The sequence below is a fragment of the Mercenaria mercenaria genome, chromosome 6, assembly GCF_021730395.1.
Source record: "Mercenaria mercenaria strain notata chromosome 6, MADL_Memer_1, whole genome shotgun sequence".
NCBI lineage: Eukaryota > Metazoa > Mollusca > Bivalvia > Venerida > Veneridae > Mercenaria > Mercenaria mercenaria.
The window spans coordinates 44,116,726-44,137,902 of NC_069366.1; the positions used below are offsets into that span (position 1 = coordinate 44,116,726).

Sequence of the window (21,177 nt, forward strand, 5' to 3'; positions counted from 1 at the left end):
ATTATGTTCATTATTCGCTTAAGTGCATGCATTTAATTAATATCATCTTTGATATGAAGCTAAACCTTTCTAATCTGCCATATCGGCCTTAGATATTTCTCGGTCGTGTTGCCACAGATCATATGAAGGAATCTAAATTTTTTATGCAAAAATGAAATAAAAATTAAATGTCGATGCTGAGTTTCGAACCCACATGGCAAAAGACCTGTTTAACATGGACAGTATGCTTTACCTTTGAGCTAATTTTTAATTGGTACTTAAACTAGAAATATTTAGATTTTAACATGTTAGAAAAATGTTGATTTCCCTGTGTTCCATTTTAATCTATTTATTATAGTCATGTTTGTAAAGTTATCAAGTTATCGTTGGGGCATAGTATTGTCCGAAAGTATCGACCTGGCACTCATTAATCTTCGCCAATATTTTCGGGCGTTTTCGTTATTTTTACGCAATATTTGTGTCCTGAAAATATCTAGATTTATCAAAATAATCAATTTAGAGAACCAACGGCACAGTGGTGTAGTGGTAGGCTCACCGACTTGGAAACACGTTACCATGGGTTCGAATTCTTTTCTAACCATCTTTTTTTTTAAACATAATTCCTTGTGTTTGTATTTGTATCTATGATTATATTATTTTATGAAACATTTTATTTGTCCGTTGAATGAATGAATACTTGTCCGGTCCTGAAGAATTTAAACGACATTTTGTAGAACGGTTTTATGTACGTAGAAGAATGGTAATCAATAGTAGAGTATTTCGTTATAAATCATGATAATTTTGACAAGTTTCCGTCTTTTATAATTACAGATAAAAACAAAACAAAACAAAAACTATTATGTCAGACAGAGGACTCGAACACACAATCCTGAGGTTAGTGGCAAAACGCTTTGTCCGCACAGCTTACTTAGTAGCCGCACATGATAAATGAAGGTACATGTATATGAAGGTATATGATTGGCTTTTCAATAGTTATATCGTTGTTTAGGTTCGGACACCGAAAATTAATTTACGGAAACATACGGAATATTCATGAGTGCCAGGTCAATACTTACGGACAATACATGCTTTATCTCTACGTAGATGGTGTAATATATAGGGAGATAACTGTAGACACGGTTTAGCGGACGTGAGATTCAAAGGATTCTTTTAAAAATAATAGTTTGACCTCTATTTTGACCCATCGATGAAATAAAATAATTCAGTGCTTTACTTGATAATAATATCTAAAAGAAGGTTCTTTGTAAGCATAGAATGTAGCCTGGCAAGCACAATAATAGCAGATTCGGTTTTATTGAGAGGCATTGTCAAGGGCGACACCTCCCAAGTCTGTTCACGAAAGGTAATGAAAAGTGCAGCATGCCTCATGACCCTTGTTCCGGTTTAAGCGGTATTCTATTAGATACTGAATGAACTCCGTGATGCTGGACTAGAATATTTATGAAAACTTAAGTTCTGTTTTCACGACTTTAGTCATAACCGTTACTCAAATGATCTCGAAGCGTCTTACTCGCGATTTGTTGAGGCATTTCATAGTATTGACAAAATTTATTTTGAGACACTATTTTATCTAAATCACACATATTTTTTTCTCAAAGCATTTTGCATTTCCATTTTAACAGCGGGAGAGATTTTTACTTGGAGCCAAGAATTTTTTTTATCTTCTATGAACATTTTTTTCTGAAGCCAGAATATTTTTAGAGTAAACCAAAGATAATTTCCTTTTTTTTCTCAAACTATTTTTTTGTTATAATTATGTTATTCAAAACTAACAAGCGCGATAAAGGCATTCTGTATTGAGTAATTTGCCTAAGTACACACGAAATAGGTGAATGCAAGTCTCTTTGACTAAACAAATTAAATAAGAAGCAATTTGACCGAAAATACAGCTCCTTATTTTGAGCACAGCTATATACTTCTCAAAGCAAAAATGGTGAACAATTGCTTTTACTGTTCATATGCATAAGTTACATAATCGATCCCTAAAAGATAAATGAGTCCTAAGGGGCAAAGCCAGCCAAAACTGAATGGTGATCGGGACAAATTTATGTGTGGGGGGGGGAAGGTGGAGAGAGGGTGCGCAGGCTATGCTCCCACGGAAAATAAATGAATTGCATTTCGATGTATATCTGGAAATATACTCTCCCCACTTTTGGATTTTTTTTTGATAAAATAATTATACCTGTAAACATTATGAGCATGCCATTACCTCTGGACCTGTGTGGCTTATCTGATGTAAACACAAGCAAAAAAAAAAGTTATATATTTGAATAATACCTGCTTTTAGGTAAATCAAAGGTACCAATACAAGATACAAGAAGTCTGATCAGTAGAGCAAGGGAGGAGAAGCATAATATCTTGTTTAACTAGAAGACAGTGGGTCTGTTTTCTGCTCTCCCCTGGACTTCAGCTTGATATAATACTACCGATACCAGATCTGAGAGCGCAGCCAGCAGAAAAGTTCACTGATAATTCATAAGATCGAGCATAGAATGATGCCAGAAACGTGACCGGATGCCTCTATTAATCCTGAAAACTATGTTATTAAAACATCCACATTTTTCAATCGATTATTTCTGACCTTTCAATATGAGGCCTTACATTGGCTATAAACCGTCTTTTTAACATTTCTTTTTAATTTCTGTCAAAAAGGTCCCTTGTACGCATTCTTAACCTGTCGGGTGTTTTTCAATCACAAAAAGAGAGTTGTATGTCATTTTAAATGCCTCGTCAGTGGATTTGATGTAAAGAAATCTAGGAAATATTGAGGTGAATGCCCACGCCGTCAGAGTCTGTTTCGGTATGCGGTTGTTTATTTTGGTTTATTAAATGGTTAAGCTTTGTCACTCGCAGCCCCACCTGCCGCGGAGTCCAACAAGGGAACATGTAAACAGATCGGATATCCAGCTCATACAGGTTAGGGATACTGTAGTGATATACTTGCAGTTTTGTGTATATCACCAGCTGTTTTGCACCTTTCTCGGAAACATAAATTGAAATACATGTTACGACGGAGTGTTTAATAATTTTGTGTGAACGTAATATGAAGTTTACTGAATGCAATAAAAGAATTTGACAATAGAATGAAGTTACATTGGATTTTGTGTAAGGGAAACTTGCTGAAAGACAGATAATTGTGAAATGTAAAAGTAAAAACATCAGCAAAAGAAAATATAAGCGTAGAAAAGAGATATCCTTATGACCATATCGGTCCAATACGACCGCTAAAAACGTCTAAACCGAATTATGGACCAAAGATATGTATTGGCACCCACATCCCGAAAAGGGGATGCACATAAGAAAACAAATATGTATGGAACGCATAAAATGCCTTGGCATGATAATTATTAGTTCGTCGTGTGCCTTTTCCAATATATTCGGTACAAATTATAATTTGTTATGTAGATAAAACAGTTTGTTATGTACATTTACTAGTTTGTTCTGTACATTTCTTAGTTTGTGCTGTGCATTTCATGAGCAGTTTGTTCTGTACAATTAATAGTTCGTTATGTGCATTTTCCAATATATCCGGTACAAGTAATTGTTTGTTATGTAGATAAAACAGTTTGTTATGTACATTTACTAGTTTGTCTTGTACATTTCTTAGTATGTGTTGTGCATTTAGTAGTTTGCTCTGTACAATTTATAGTTCGTTATATGCGCATTTTCCATTATATCCGGCATAGAGCAAACTGCTAAATGCACAGCACAAACTAAGGAATATACAGGACAAACTAGTAAATGTACATAACAAACTAAGGAATATACAGGACAAACTAGTAAATGTTCATAACAAACTGTTTTATCTACATAACAAATCATTATTTGTACCGGATATATTGGAAAATGCACATAACGAACTATTAATTGTACAGAACAAACTGCTAAATGTACAGAACAAACTAAGAAATGTACAGGACAAATTAGTAAATGTACATAACAAACTGTTTTACCTAGTATATAACAAATTATGATTTGTACCGAATATATTGGAAAAGGCACAGGACGAACTAATAATTATCATGCCAAGGCAGTTTAGGCGTTCCATAAATATGCATCACCTCCCTTGGGTGCTATGGGCCACCGCAACATCCAGGGCCCTCATGGCCCTCATTTACAACTTATGGGCCGCCACTCACGGCAAACGGGCGGCGGGAGTCGGGGTAGTCCTACCCGTCTGTATGGAGATACAGCCAGAATTTTCTATCCCCCCCCCCCCCCCCCCGCCTGCAAAAGGCAGTATCGATCAGGAAACATATATTGCAAAATTGAGTAAAGACGACATATTTATGGATATGAAATGAGGTCAGATCATTAACACGGATATCCTTCCATTTTTCAACACGCAGAAATCAGTTTTGGAAGACACTCTACTCTGTCAGACGCACATGATATTTTAGAGAGGATGTGGCAAGTGTGAAACAATTGAAGACGTAACTTATCTGAGATGGAACATTTTAGATAAAGCTTATAAAGAACGCTTTTTGCTTCATGTGATTTTTATTTCTATCAGTAATTGTGTAACAATGGAATTTACGCCTTATATAGAAATTTCAAAATAATGTCAACTGAAATACAAGAACCACAATATTCTGTCAAATCTCTCACTATTATGTTTCGTCCTAATTTCCATCCAAACCACATTCTACAAAAAACAAACATGTTTTTTTTTATCAAGGCAGGTTGTTGATAAAACATTTCAATGTTAATGATGTACAAATTTAAATTCATTTTAAAGGTCCAATACTAAGGAAAGTGAACATTTTAATTTCTTTTAAAAAGCACAGAAACTATTTCATTTTATTGGAAAATGAAAGTTGGTATGTAGAAATTCGAAATAAATTGCAGTATATGTACAATTATTTTTCTATGAAGTATGAAGAAAGTTAAAAAGACCTGGGGGTCATTCTGTCGATTCAATGAAATTTCAACATAATGCAAATACATTTCTTTGAGTTCCAAAGACCTTCTGTAAATTTTGACCTGCCAATCTTCATTATTTAGTGTCTTGCAGAAGTCTATGCACTGGCTATGAAAAAAATTGCCAACTCACTTTCCCTTAGTAATGGACCTTTAAAGTTATCTTTAAACATTACAGACGATTTGCAAATATACAGTATCTTATAATTATATAGTATGCGCCTGTTTTTTTTTTATCAGAACTCATTCGAACGAGATTGATCAGGAAAAGAAGGCAACAACGTAATAGTATTTGATTAATACAATATATGAGTTATACAGTTGATAATGGCTAGTGTAAAAGAAATGTGTACCAGGTCCTTCTTTCCAAGAAAACTGTCCTATTTCACCAGAAAAATCCAGGTTAAAGTTGGTTTTCATGTCAATCGCAATAAGGTGCAAGGGTAGTCCATTTAGGTCAAGTTCACCTAGCATTAAAGATCAAAAAGACTAGCATTTTATTGCATGTTTTTGGCATTTAAAGAGCTACCACATCCAAAGCTTTATTAGGAAAAATGCATATGCTCTACTCATACGATTTATACATATCTAAAACATTCTCTACTCCTTCGTAAATTTATCAGCACATCTGTTTAGAAAAATGCCCTCCATCTATAAACTGCAAAATATAATGTTCTAAATATACTTACACACGGCATGTAAGATAATTTTATATACCTAGCTGATAGTCTAAAAAGGAAATTTATTAATGTTATAAGGAGGTAAAAATTGCTTTTTTCTCCGAGATAAATCATCCCCGTGTCCGCATGATAATTTCCCAAGCAGTTCAACATTTTATCACGTGAAGAGGAACAAATGAAGTCTGGAAAAATGTTCGAATTGAAAACATTTTAAAGCTCAATAACGGACTGAAAGAAGGTACAATGTATTTTAGTTAGTATGATGAACATATGAATGCCTAAAAAACTCACCGAGTCCTCGCCATTTCTTAACAAGAAGATCTAAGTAGCGAAAAATGCATTCGCCATCAGTGTTAAATCTATAGCAGACGTCATGCCATAGGTACTGGTCTGGATCCTGACTATATAACTTAGCAACAGCTGAGGAATAAACTGAAATTAAATCAAAGTGAACGTTTGTGTACTGGTTCTCAATATTAATTTGTAATTTGAAATATTCTGTTGACAGTTCTTAGAAGGTGTATGAGGTGAAATCTCCATTACAGATGCAGTAAGGAGCGTTACATTTGAAATATTGTAAAATTTCTGCAGAAAACGCTAAGAACTTTGTAATACAATACCGTCGTTTTCTTGTATACGTCCACACTCATCTTCTGTCTTGATGGTTGTCAATGAAAAGTTCTCACATTTGTTAGTCCTTAAAGAACTAAAGTTGAAAATTGATTGATTTATTTATTTTTACTTTAAGATAACTGCCCTAAGTCGCTCAACTGAAATTGACTATTTGATCTGGAATATTAAATTTTACAGAAAACCTTATAATGATGATAAGTTTCATAAAGATAGACCAAGCTGCTGATGAGAAAAAGTTGTTTAAATGTTGTTTTTTTTTTTTTTTTAATTTTAGCTCATACGTCCCCTAAAAGGTGTCAAGTGCCCCAAATTCAACCATAGGGATCCGTCACGTGCTATGATAGAGGGGAAAATATTTATGATAGAGGAGATTTTATTTTTGTTTAAAATGTTTTTTTAGATGAAATTCAAGAGCTTATATGTGAAAACAAATCATCCATAAATAACATAAATATAGAAAAGGGATGGAACATGGTCAATTTCAATCTTGTCAACTACGTTCTTGTACCCCATGCTATCGCGCCACATATTGGTAATATCTGACTCATAACCACTGGACTACATGAGCAAAGGCTCGCTCTAACCGAAAATGTACTATTTAACCTGACGTTATTAAAATCATATGAATTATAAAAGTAGATAAAAACATATAATTACATGTCAATATTTTAACTGCAAGTATTTCAAGATTATACCATATAACTTGAATACCTTTACTTTATAATTTTATGTTAAACACCGCATCCATTGTTTGATATATTCTGTGATTGTTCACCAGGATTCGTTGTCATAAACAGGGCTTTAAATTTCAGGGTCTGTCATAATACATAGGAATGTTTTAATTATTACAATGCATGTAACATATACATTTATATCTCATTCTGTATCAAAATCTGTATTTATATGGTTTATAGGTATGATACATGCTATAGTCAATCAACATTTTTATATCGTTGTAAGTGCATTAATAAAAGTTATGGGACAAACTGCCTTTTTCATCTTATTTCTCTAAAAAATTTATAGAGAGCATTGTGAAAATACAAAACATATAACAATGTCCCTGCACGTTTTCAAGACACTAAAGTACAATATAATTTCGATGCGCAGCACCACTTCACGTCGTGCAAGCGTGGTCTAGCAGACAGACGTAAACAAGTGAAGAGATACATATCTCTGTCTTATAGAAAGAAAAACAACGACCAGACAGATCAATTTTAGATTTGATTTTACAATTTCGGGTCTATATTTTTACAGGCACAATTGTGGGTAAGCCTTCAAGATAATTGACTATAAATCATACTGAGCACATATTACTGAAATGTCAAGATGTCACTTCCTTGTTCTTTTGTTTGGAAAACGTCTCTGACTTCAGTTCTAGCCATAAATTTAGCCATTTAAATAATATGCCCGTAAAATTGTAACGTAATATTAACTCTTCACTTTACGCAACAAGACTTCCTCTACAATTTTCTCCTAATATCATAAATATTTAATGTATTTGAATATTTTGTTTACAATATTACATTCTCTGTCAAAGCAAATTTTTAACTTAAAAGCTTACATAATTGTCACACTTGCGATAAACATTGCAAAAGGCTGATATATCTTGACAAAAACAATATGTCTTTGCAGTATTGTCCAAGCAGTTGAAAGGCAACCGAGGCTTTCAGATTCATGATTTTTGTTTACATTTTTTTCTATTCGGGTGGAATATCAGGATAAAAAGGCAATATTTATTCTAATGAGTATTTTATAAAAACTATTTTTTATGATAATTTACCATCAGTTGATAGGTGGACAATATAGGACTGTGTTTACCTTTTTTTATAAGTTGTCGAATAATTATTTTGTAATTATTTTCTATTCATCAATAAAAACACAATAACACAATAGATTACACTCTTTATCTTGGATCTTTCAGGACAATAATTGGATCACAATACATCTTTAGACTTCTTTTAGAGATGTTGAAGAAGAACCGTTTTCGAAGCTGTAAGCATTTTTTTTACATCCCGACGATCTGCTGCATAGATATTTTTATCCATCCAGGACAAACCTCTCATTTATTTCTTTTGCATATTAGTGAGCATCCACACTCGTTATTCCTACCAGGAGTTGTTTAGCCAATCAATAAACTGCTGTATTCGGTCTGCCGTATTGAAAAGTCAAGCAACATTTAAGCAAAAAACTTACTAACAATCAATTAAGACGATGCAGCTTCACTTAAAGATTCATTCCTGTAACTGGATATTTAGAAAGTTACCTCGAGAAATAATAGTATTCCTCGTAATTCTGCGTCGATATCTAGAAGGACAAGGTCACGCATTTCATGGATTATTTTGATTGGCTGGCGAGGATCTGTCGCGAAATGTCTCTGATTGACTAAACCATTTTTGTCTGCAATGTAATAAAACATATGGACAATTATGATTAATGTTCAACTAGGGAACCATGGAATGTTAGAATGATATTACCAAATCCACAGTTTTATCAGGGGCATTGTGACAATTTTATTACATAATCTCTTTTAAATCAAATATACAATTTAAAGGGGAATTTTTAAAATTTGAGAATATATGTATTTAGGAAGAGTTTTATAGAAAATATAAATTGGCGAAAAAAAATGAAAATCAAACTACAAACAAAAACGATATAGCAATTTAAATATTGTCAATTTAATGAAACGGCAGCCATTTTGGGTAGTGATGTCATCGTTATTTCCTTATATATGCATTACCAAATGTATTTATGGCACAATTATGTAAGATTCAGTAAAACATGGAACTTAAATTTAAAGTATACACTTTTACACACATACTAAGCTTCACATTATATTATAGCCCACAAAATATGATTCCGTTAATTTTCCTTATATGGTAATGCCCTATAAGAAACGAATGATGATGTCACTGTGCCCAAAATGGCTACCGTTTCATTACATAGGTGGTACTCTAATGGCTATAACTTTTTTGTTTGTAGTCCGATTTTGATACTTTTTTCTTCAGTGTAAATGTTTCACCTAGTTCTTCCTCATAATGGATGTTGCCAAATGTTGCATATTCCCTTTTAATAAAATAAGTTCACGTCCCTAGAAAAGATGCCCACCGAGTCATAAAATTTATACATCGTAAAATGTAAAAGTCTGTATTTGACCGGGCATGACGAGGAGAAGTCATATTACTCGATCATTACGGAGCTGTCAATTAATGCACATGCTTGTTTAATAGTTGTATAATAATGCACGGCCTGCAATGATCGTAATAGGGCATATTAATTTTTATCATGCTATAAATGATTATTTATCCAACACTAAGAAATTCCAATAAATGATCTGGACTAATATGATTATTAAGGTTTAACATAAGCAGTGCAATAAAGACTGACACGTCAGCAAGAATGAAACGCTGTGTAGGGGTAGATTATTTCATTGGCATTTATTTCATCTGAAATATTTTAAATAAACTCCGGGTGATACAGAGATATAAAAATGTCAAGTAATATGCGTGCAAGGAAAATAGTGCACTACTCAGTATATTAATATTTATATGAAACATAGAGATTTATTAGTAATTCCTGACCGACATTTTTGCAATCGTTTATGTTGCTGACTAATTTTTAACTCTGTTGCAATTCAGTTGTTTTTAGTATTTCCTATAAACTAAAGATGCTACAAGGATTTGAAACGACATTCAGGTTTCTTTACATGAAACTGTATAACTTTAATTTCAGACTTGTACCATTTTTTACAGACGGTCACCACATAAGATTAATACATTATGTAGCTCTGTCTGTTTATTATTTTCAATTATCAACATCAAATGGATATTCCAATATGAGTATTACATGGCTCACAAAAAAAAAAACAAAAAAACAAAAAAAACATTTTTGTTGTCAGTATACCTGGAGCATAAAATATCACATTTTTAAAGATTTATTTTGTTCGGTTGCTGGTTGCTTATTAGTATTTTAGATAAAAGATACCAAAGGAAAGTTCTATTTAAAGTTCAATTGAGAGTGCTACACTGTAAACTTGTAAAAATGTTATTTGTATCAATTAATACCTGCAAAACGTAAAAAGAAGTTTATTAGTTTACTTTCTTGAAACGGTCGAACTTATTTCAAATAATATTGTAAGTAATTATAAAAATATAACAAAATAACTTGTGTTTAAATACCACTTTGTGTTCTCTATTATCTTGTACGATTGCCACAGACATTTGGGGAAAAGATAACTCCAACCCTCCTCTCCGCCCCTGCCAACTATTAGCTGACAATGTTTTGCTAACCGTTGGATGGGACGGATGAGAGGGTGTTGCGTTCCTGTGCGATTGCCTTTATATTTCAATATTTTCCCCTAAGGATGGTCAGCCTGAACTGTTGAATTAGAAATAAATAATTTATGCAATGTTGTTATATTTTACTTGTCTGTTTGTTTACTATGTAAGTTAGTAATGAGAATGTGTGTGCGCGCGCGTGCGCGTGCGCGTGCGCGTACGCGTGTGCTTATGTGTGTGTGTGTGTGTGTGTGTGTGTCTGTGTGTCTGTGTGCGCGCGAGCGTGTACGTGTGCGTGTATGTGTCTTTTGTACGTGAGTGTCTGCGCTGCTGTGGTTTACGTTGTAGGGTAACTGTGATTAAGGAACGTAGCATTCCCTTTTGAATATTCATCTTTGTTCCACTTTTCCCTTCTATCCCCCCTCCCCCCTTTCTATCCCCTACCTCTTCCTCCCCCTTCTATATTTTGCATAAAATTAAAATTAAAATGTACTTGTTGGATTTTTGAAGCAACCCGTCTATAATATTTTCCCGTTACAGCTTCTTTTTGTTGTGGGCCTACTTTGCAAATGCGCGGCTCTGTGCCTGTGTTTGTGGTGCTCTGTGCTTCAGAGAAATCTACCCTTACCTTAATGATTTGTCGTCATTAGTACTTATTTGAATTTTTGGTTCGGAAACGACATATAGGATATTTTATTATATTTTGTACAACGCAAGTTGCATATACAAGTGCGTCCATTAAACGCCGCTCAAAATCACATCATGTGACGCAATAGATTTGGGTAATGTTATAACAGAAGCTGTCTGAAATGTTATGTTCGGCTCACGTAGGCACCTCGGATGATCCAGGTCTGGCAAAATACAACATCCCTGATTAGGCTTCAGTTAAAGTAACCCTATGTTTTACTTTGGATGCAATTTGATGTTGTGTGTGTCTGCAAATATGGCATTCAATTCTTTCCTGAAGGGCCCGAGCCAAACAAGTCATACTTTATGACAAAACTTGCAGACATTGCCCAGAAACCCCGTTAATTCCTTCTTAACGTTTTCATTGGAAAGAAAAACACATTCAGTTTCGAGTATTTTCAGGTTACATGCTGCTATTGATTTCCAAATACCTGCATAGTAAGACGTGACTATGTAAGACAACCACATAAACTGTTGTTTATCGCCAAGATTATTTTCCTTTCACAAGATATACTTCTAAACACAAAAAGTTTTTAAACGGGCATTGTAAATCTTTTTCTGATATAATAAAAAAACTACGTGTGTAGTACCTTTAATTGTGAGTGACTGTTGATGTCAGAATTCCCACTGGTACTAACTAAACTGAATCACATTATGTTAACCAAGAAGTAATTAATGTCTCTAATTGCACAGAAACCATATTTTTACATTTCAAAGATATTGTTGTGATTAAAGGCATTGGTTTTTTTTTTTTGGTAATCTACCAATGCCCCATTGAATCTTGGTTCTCTATAAATTTGTCAGCCCATCCTAGCTCAATTAGTCTGTTCTAATAGCATGCTCGATTTGTCACATATTTTCGCAATGTAACAAAGGCTTTATAGTACAATTCATTTCTTCCCGCGTGATATCATCGAATGAGTAAAATAGCACTAACAAGAATCTTTTTCATGAATAAATACATAAACCTCGGTTTAATTTACTCTCAGTCTGCAAAGTATGTACTACAATATTTAATGCGTAGACATACATGATATATAATAGTTAGGATTCAAAATAACTGTTGCAGTTTTCGTGTGTGTTTTTTTGTGAGTCGAAAATGTTGAGCTTCATAAAATAAAATAATCTATGTATGATCCGAACCTTTTTATTTGACGATTGACCTTTCATAACTTTTCAATAATTGAAGAAAGAAGATGTGGACTAAAGTTGATATAATTTGGTACAGTTTGTGTAAAATTGGTGTATAAAGATCTATTGACATGTAAAGAAAATCTAGAATTCTCCAAGATTTCAAGATTTTATTCTTAGGTCAAGGCCCATTTGGGCATCTGATACTTAGCCCCGAGTTGAGCAGAACTCAACATTTAAACATGCTATAAGTACCAGAATATAAATTAGAGACATCCGCAGATGTATTCATACGGCGACGCATGGAACCTTCAATGATGCATAGAGTGCAATTCCATGAAAAGCGGCTAAAATAATGGCGGCTAAAATTACGGCAACAAAGTTTAGTTTGTGTCTATACAATATGACAATGCATACGACATTTATAATTGCCTTAAATGATAATTTCGTCGACGGACTGTGCAGAAAATTAAGTTAAGTCGATTAGAGCTTTTACGTAAGACATATGTATTAAGGAATATGAAATATATAGAATGGCTTCATATGACTGACATTCAATCATCTAACCTATTTACATCTTAATTCAAAATAATACAATATTAATATTTGTGGTTCTCATAATTGCAATTCTCTATTCTTTAGCTCACCTGTAGTGTTCTTACATTCTGTGTATGGTACATTTATGTAAAGTTTGACGTCAGAATTAGTGTTTCTATCTCGCAGCTCACGGAAGTGAATGCGTTTTTGATTGTCTATTATTTATTTTATTACTCCACATTAAATGAGTATAATCCAGCGATATATTAACAACGTTTGAACTACGCACTAACATTTGCACGTTTCTGCTCCACTAGAGATATGAACTGTTTGTAATGTTTAAATAAGTCTATTCCAATACAGCAGAGTTTCTTGATATAACAGAGCAAGAACTTTATCCAAGTGTGAATTCCCCGTTCTTTATGACGGGCTTGATTATTCGTCGTTCGAGAAGACGACGTTCTTTCACACTGGTGTTTAGAGAATAGCACACCAACATCCCTGAAAGCAAGCAAAGAAATACAGAAATAATTGATATATTGCATAAACTAATTGTCAACTTGCATTCAGGTGTATTTTTACAAAAATAAGAATACATAAAAAATCGTTCAACGATTGTTTAAAATAAGTGTGCACAAACTGAAATAGTACCATTTACTATTCATTGAACTATCTAAATAAAGTAATAAAATGATTTCTACCTGCCGGACTGCTTGAAGTCCCAAACACACTTGATATTACCAGCAGAAATGGGAAAAAGGCAACCGTGTTCGCCGACATCCTGACAGATAATGACAACAAACGACATCGGGGTATTATATAAACAAAGTCACGTGTTACATTAACATAATCGTCATGATATATATATAAATCCACCTCATAAAGATCAATCTAGAAGATGTTTACGTGATAAATAACACAAACCAAACAATAATATGTAATTTCTAGACCTGTATTAGGTTGATAATAATACTTAAAATGTTTTATGATCACACAAACATTCAGGTGTCTAAACCTGAGGTATGTGTGTGCGCGCGTGTGTGCGTGTGTGTGTGTGTGTGTGTGTGATAATAATGAAAATCTCTTAATTAATATGTTTTATGACAAACGTTTATGCAAAAAACTAGATTTGTGAATGTATGTGCATGTTTGTGTTGTGTTTGTGTGCGTGTGTGTGTGTGTGTGTGTGTGTGTGTGTGTGTGTGTGTGTGAGAGAGAGAGAGCAATAAATATTAACATCAAGTGTTTTATTTTATGGCTTATTTATTTATAATAGCTTCTTTCTTTTTTTATCTAATAGCAAGTAAATAATAATTTGTTATATACAGAATGCTGTGTCATTCTAACTATAATTTCATATCTCGCAAGAACCTATGTTTGTCATGATAAACACTTCAAAATATTGTAGTTACACCTGATATTGAAATCGTAGTATATATTTGTGTATAAATATCCTGTTTACATTCAACTGTTAACCGCAGGTGAACAAAAGCTAATTGTTATGAAAAATCTAATATTTCCTTTACCGACTCCTTTACATTTAGGACATTTTATACTTATGTCGCATATACGATATTTTACATTAGCGACGATATAAATTTCCGTCATTATAAAATACTGCAAAAGAGAGATTAAGAAATGGGGTGACATTGCTATGTCAACAGTTAAGCTATTCACGTTAAACAAGTATGTGAAACAATGATGTGTATATTAAAGTGTATCGGAGCACCCTTTGAACGTATCATGCAACTGTCCATTTTATGATTTCCACTTAAACCGATGCTTGCGGGTGTCAGGGAGTTGCAAATTTTATTGCCTCTCGCGCACAGGCTAATCAAACAGAGTCTGCTCAGATTTTCTTAGATCCTTAAGCAAGTATTATATGATTTGTTTTTCCTTATAGATTTGATTAACCTTCATTGCAGCATTTATAAATGCTAGATGGTGAAGGTAAAATTCCCTTGTCATTATATATTTCTTGTTTCTTGGGATGTTGTCATTTGATATTATTTCTTATTACAGTTCAACTTAAACTAATGAGGGTGTTGCACAGTTCATTACCTATTATGAACAGACCTTATCTAATCGAGTCTGTCATGTATTTTCGTGGCTTCCTTCTTTGCTTCCAAAGGATATTCTCATAGATTTAATACGTTTTCCCTTTCAATTGCAGTTGCAGTAAACTTCATCAACCAACCAGCCGGAGAACAAGAAAACACTACATGTTTTTATTGACTGTATTTCAAGTACAAATGTATTGTACTAATCCCCAATGATAACGTGATTCCCACGCAAACGCGATTACCCGTCCATTTCATGATAATAGATACAATAGCAATACTTAACAAGTAAATATCAGTATTTGTTTCATTTGACTATCTACTAAATATATAATAAAATAGCTCAGTCTGATAAAATGCAGATACCAATAGCAAATCATCAAATTGTTTTGTATGAGTTCGACTCATCATGACGATTTTTTTCGGTTAATTTTCTTTCTGTTTTTTCTTTCCTATCTTGTTTTCAATTCTAATCCCGTATTTTTCGTTTCTTTCTTTGATGGTTTGTATTTGCATATAGGTCTTTACATAACACATGTTCGTTATTTACTTTCTGTTTTCATGTTTAGTACATGCATGTTTGATATGATAATAAACTTTTCTCAGCCTTATTTGTTTCTCTGCCGTTGTGTCATAGAGAAAATGAGTCCATAATTTTATTTTTGCAAAAATAATACAAACATTAATTGCCATCGCTGATATTCGAAATCGCACGGAAAAAGATATAATGAACAAAAAAAGTATGCTTCATTGTAATTGGTACGAAAACCAGAATTACTTAGATTTTGACAAGTTACACAACTATTGAATTCCCTATGCTTCATTTATATCTGTTATAGTAATGTTTGTAAACATCACGTTATCGTTGGGGCATAGTAGTTAAATGTATAATTTCATTTTGACGTTTGAGTGTTCAATTGATATACTCGTCTGTCGATTAGGGATGTCAGCATGATTTACTTAACCTTTTTTAGGAAAGAACTTCTATCGTATTGAATAACGTTTACCTAAAAAACGGACCATTCCATTATTAAAAGTACAAAACATCGCTGACCTTAAAACCGAACTATACACTGAAAACCTATATATCGATTGTAATAAAATATTTATAAATTGCGAGATGTGGTTAACTGACTTTATAGGTCAAATAAACATCGGGCGGTTAGTTATAATTTTGAATACTTGAAACGTTTTGCTGTTGAAAGGAATCGGACCAGTCATTTTACCTTTGACTGTTAAGCTCCATACTAGAACGTTAAAAGGATAACCAGGTTGCAAGGTAGGCCACATTTTTTCATGTCTTAGATCACAGTATGTACCCGGATAATCTCGACTCTGTTCAGCGTCCCTGACTCAGTGCCAACATGGCTGACGGAAAGACGATATATGTAGTTAATTTTCTTGTCTTTTTTCATGTTTTTATGTGTGTGTCCAATGTTAGCGTAAAACTTTTAATAGCCATGATATCCTGTATTGGTAACATGATTTGTGTACTAAATATTTTGTTCGACAAATCATTTTATGTCGCTGGAATTCGTTAAAATGTACCCAATAAAGTCTTCAAAATGAATTTTTTTTTTATGTTTCCAACCGTTTTAAAGTACCAGAAAATGCAGTAATACCTTACTTATCAAATGTATTAGTCCAATAAACATCTCTGTGATAATGTGTAACAGTATCAAAGTTTGAAATTCATTATAGCTTAAAAACTGTATAGATTATGAGATGGGTTCGGATTTGAGGATAATTACTGACTGGTGTAGGAAACAGTGCTGGATAAATACGAACTTAAAACGGATAAATACCTAACCAAACGAAAACATAGCTGTTCGTCCGTGCTTCATGTATGAATCATAGATGCTCGAAGATCTGTGACCCACCCACCCCTGTCAGTCCATGCATCCCCCTACTCATTTCTCCTACTAACCGTCTGAAAAATGTCATATTATTATAGTTAATAACTAATCATAAATCTAATCCCATTTAAACAATATCAAAATATTCCATTAGTACCTCTATAAAATCTCTTACGCTATACGATATACAAGATTTGAAACACATGCTACTTTATTTTGAAACGGTGAAAGAGGGAGAGAGAGGGGGACAGACAAACAGACAGACAGAGGGTTTTTGGGTCACAGAACTTCTAACATCTTTGGTATGAAATAGTTTCTTTTATCGTTATATAATTATGTGCTTTGATATAAATTATTTTGAATTATATATTGAATTATTTTCGAGGGTTTATCCAGATTTTTGCAAACATTGCTATCTGCATAACACTAATATTATTTAAAATATTTTACTTTAATGGGCGTACATATAACATCTTGTAAAATTAATGACAAAGTTTGAAGACGATACCTCTTATAAAGTAAAGTAATGTGTACAATAATCAGACCATGTACATGTGAACTCATTCATTTCTATAGAATATAAGTCAGTTAGGTGTTTATTTTTCCCACGATTTGTATAAGTTAGGTTTTTATCTATTCCTCATGTAAACTTGATTCGGTTATTATCAACTCAAAATTAGGTTTTTATCCCTTTTCTCGCTGTCAGGACATTTGAAAGTGCATTGTGTCAATATGCAGTTGGCTAACAACATAGTGTAAACGGGCCTATAAAACAGTATATTTTTGCTTCCAAACAACAAAATAGTAGGGGCAACAAAAGCATATAAGAATTTCTTAAGATTTACTAAAAAAAAATCATTAAATATTTTGCGTTGTTCGTCAGTATTCCACCTGAAAACACAAGGGTTAATATATCTAACATGATGCATATTGAAATAATTACACACTTGATCAATGGAGACAGATAAAACCGAAACGTACATTTATACATCGAAATTATATAGAAAACAAAGTTGTATCGGCTTTACATCCGCCATGTTGGAACTGAGTCAGGGTCGCTGAACAGAGTCAAGATTATCCAGGTACATAGTGTGTAGCTTGTCAAAATAAAAGATAGAAACTGATGTTAAAACGACGCCAGGAAAACCATTTAATGTATACATGCAGTACTTTCACAGCATGTTGATGTGTTTTAAGTACTGTAACAGTTTTTAGGACATTTGGGGACTTTCCAGCTTTTTATGTAGGAGGATGACCCAAAGTGTCTGTCCGCATATCAGTTTAGGTATTGGCAGGTAAAACCACTGACCCTTCGCATGACAAATGGATGGCCTCCTCGTATGAAAGGAGTAGTGGCAAGTGATATGAAGTCAGCGAACTTATTCAGTAGTCCCTGTCGGAGCCGTGTTTCTGGTAAAATAGAAATGCAAGCAAAATAAAATAATAAGCTTAGCGATTACTCAAACATTTTCTGATCAAGTTTCTACCATTATAATAAAGTCAATATATATAAAATAATTAACCGTGTTATTAATTAGTTTAACATGGACCTAATGATTATATCTATATTAATTTAACGCGCGGAGAGAAATTTTAGAACTGTATGATGAATAATTTTATTGTTTCTTTATTCTCATAATTTAAGAAATCATTCTCCATGATAGTTTAGAAAATGTATAATTCATTAAAATACTAAATATTAAAATAATTACAGTACGGAGACTTTTTTATTTTTGAAATAAAATTGTCAAATTGTATTCATTTCAGAAAATGGTATCCTATTGTGAATTCTCTGGTTCCATATCGCTCAAACTTTCTAGTGTTTTGGAGGACATCGGTATAACCAGGCGTATGGTCCAAAAGAGAAGACACACTTTCCTTCTTCGTGAGACACTAGACACAATGAGGGGACAAACGATAAGAAAAGGAATCTCTACCACAAGTACATTTCATTTTGGCTCTCAGAGCGAGGGTAGTACAACGCTAGAAATGAAATCCGATGTCGACTCCTTGTTTTGTCATGAACAACCAGTTATACTGGCAATGCATGATTGGACTCAAGACGTGAACAACTACTTAGTGATAAAGAATGAAACATCACCACCTCAGCATTGCAGTTTACAGATAATCCGGTTTGACTTTCCTGAGCCATTTAGTGGACTAATTTTACACGATACTGCTGTTGATAACGACGGCCGCGTTTTGCTTCAAAACACATACTTTGACACTACATCTAGAGAAGTGTTTGATCAAGCTGGTATTACCTTTATCAAACACGGTCCTGCAGTGAATGATGCTTCCAACGAACGGTTTGATTATGTGCACGCATTTCATTGTGCAAAACTTCCAGATGAATGCCTCTATTGGCAACGCAGACCAAGGGCCGAACGATGGTTAACTGAGGAACTGCTACTAAAAGCACAAGAATATGGGACCTTTGTTGTTCCCGTTGGTTATTCTGAAAGTGAGAATGCAAAGGAAGAATGGAGATTTTCAACTTCGATGATTGAAAGATTATGCATGTTTGAACTCAGCTTAATCCAACTGAAAACGTACGTGATGTTGAAAATAATAAAGTCAACATTTCTGAAACCAGTTGTAGCCAATCGGTTCAGCAGTTATCATTGTAAAACAGCGTTGCTTTACACTATAGAGGAATATCCAGCGAGTATCTGGAGGGAAAATAATTTGCTTGAATGTCTTACATGTTGCCTTAGGACAATATTACGATGGCTTGAGTATGGTTATTGTCCACATTTTACAATTAAAGGAGTTAATCTATTTGTCGGTAAACTTTCCTTTCAAGACATAAGTAAACTGACGCAGGTAATTTCAGAAATGATGGGAGACAATTTTCAATGCCTACTGGCCATTCAGATGGATTGTTTTGGTGACAGATTAAGAGCTCTTGCATCTGGGGACATATTAATGAGTGCAAAATTCAAATCAAGATATAAAATTCATTGTACAATTGCAGGTAAACTGGCAACTGGGCCTTGTAAGCAACTGACATATTCGGTTGGTCATTTTCTCAGTGACATCAATACAAAAAAGACACAATATGATGAAGTGGTGCAGGAAATTATATCGGCCATACAATTTTTGGAGAGACAGGTAAGAGATGCGAATCATATCAAATCTAATTCTTCTACATATATCATCAAATATCTTTGTGCAACTCTTGCATCCCTACTAGCAGCCATGTGTGTGAATAAAAGCATACCTCTCACACCCGAAGCAGCCGGATTATTTGAGTTGTCAATGGACATAGATCTGACCACAAATAGGCTAAAATTAGCCTCATTCTATTACTGTCAAGGTAGTTTTCAAATTGCTGCAGATATTTTACACTCAGTTGAAAGAGATTTCAATAACAATGTGGTGCAGATATGCGGCTGTCTTAGGGATGATAAACAGCCGTCCGGCGCCTTCTGTGAACAAGCATTAGAGTTACAGTTTGACGAATTAAAACAAAAATGCATTGCATTTTGTGTTAGATTCCTACGACATGAACAACACTGTACACCAGGACATTTGGTGTGTGAAATGTACAGAACCAGAACAGGAAATGATGCACGACAAAGAAGTTTCAGAAATAGTTGGATGGATATGGCCGTTGTTGATCCGCTTCCACTGCTTTACTACCTGCAATATTTAACATTCTATAAGCTTGAAAAACAAGAATTGCAGAATATGGCATTTGAAAACTTCAAAGCTTATATTGCGGAATATAACGGCTGCGGTCACTATGAAACTGCAATTAACCTATTTGGACATGTATGGGAGATGGAGGGCAGACCAGATAAAGCCTGTGAAGGATACATGATATCAAGGAGTGTATTTCCCACAAATAATGCTGCCAACCACCATATCAATAGGTTGCAAAAGGCATACCCGAATGGAATTATCAGAATAATATACATATAAAGAGATCTCAATGACTTAATACAAAAATGAATAGTAAATCATTGCATGAATGATAAATCATTGAATGAATGATATATCATTTGACTGAAGTGCAACAACAGCAAAATGAAACATAGACAATGCCTGTAGATATAAATGTATCTGTAATACAATGAATTACTGTATACATGTTTGTTTTTAGTTTTATTTATGTCAGACAGATTCAAATACCTACCAAGAAAATTATTCTACATTTATTTTACCTGTTTACCACAAACATATTACATAGATAAAATTTTAGGTACAAGTTTTTATTTGGAATTTTATATCTGAAAGACTTCTAGTATTGAATTGTGACGCACTTTTGCTAAACTATCATGCACAATTGAGATGACTAAGTTCGTATTTCTAATCATTGCAAGCCAATCCTCCGGCTTACGCTAACGAATATGAAGAACATAATTCTTTAAAGCTACTCGCCCACATAAATCTT

The 21,177-nt window shown here is 33.7% G+C and overlaps 2 protein-coding genes across 3 annotated transcripts in view; one reads left to right on the forward strand and one right to left on the reverse strand.

Moving 5' to 3' along the window:
• LOC123548461 (uncharacterized) overlaps window positions 1–13,716 on the reverse strand; it is a 74,219-nt gene extending 60,503 nt beyond the window's left edge. Inside the window, exons 1-2 of one of the 2 annotated variants that reach the window (XM_053545693.1) lie at window positions 13,564–13,715; window positions 12,973–13,363 (exon numbers count right to left, since the gene is read on the reverse strand). Coding sequence is in view for 1 of the 2 variants with exons in the window: in XM_053545692.1 (XP_053401667.1) it covers window positions 13,564–13,642 (79 nt within the window). In the remaining variant the exon portion in view is untranslated. Of the gene's footprint in view, window positions 1–12,972; window positions 13,364–13,563 lie in introns of both variants that reach the window. The other variant, XM_053545692.1, reaches the window with a different exon arrangement.
• Window positions 13,717–15,432: 1,716 nt separating this feature from the next.
• On the forward strand, window positions 15,433–20,826 carry LOC128557698 (uncharacterized). The gene is made up of 2 exons (XM_053545687.1): window positions 15,433–16,201; window positions 18,546–20,826. Exon 2 carries the CDS (start codon window positions 18,549–18,551, stop codon window positions 20,703–20,705), a length of 2,157 nt encoding a protein of 718 aa, XP_053401662.1. The 5' UTR covers window positions 15,433–16,201; window positions 18,546–18,548; the 3' UTR covers window positions 20,706–20,826.
• Window positions 20,827–21,177: the final 351 nt, after the last annotated feature.

Excerpts from the sequence above, each read along its gene's own strand:
- LOC128557698 (XM_053545687.1), top strand. The coding sequence starts at position 18,549 with ATGGTATCCTATTGTGAATTCTCTGGTTCCATATCGCTCAAACTTTCT.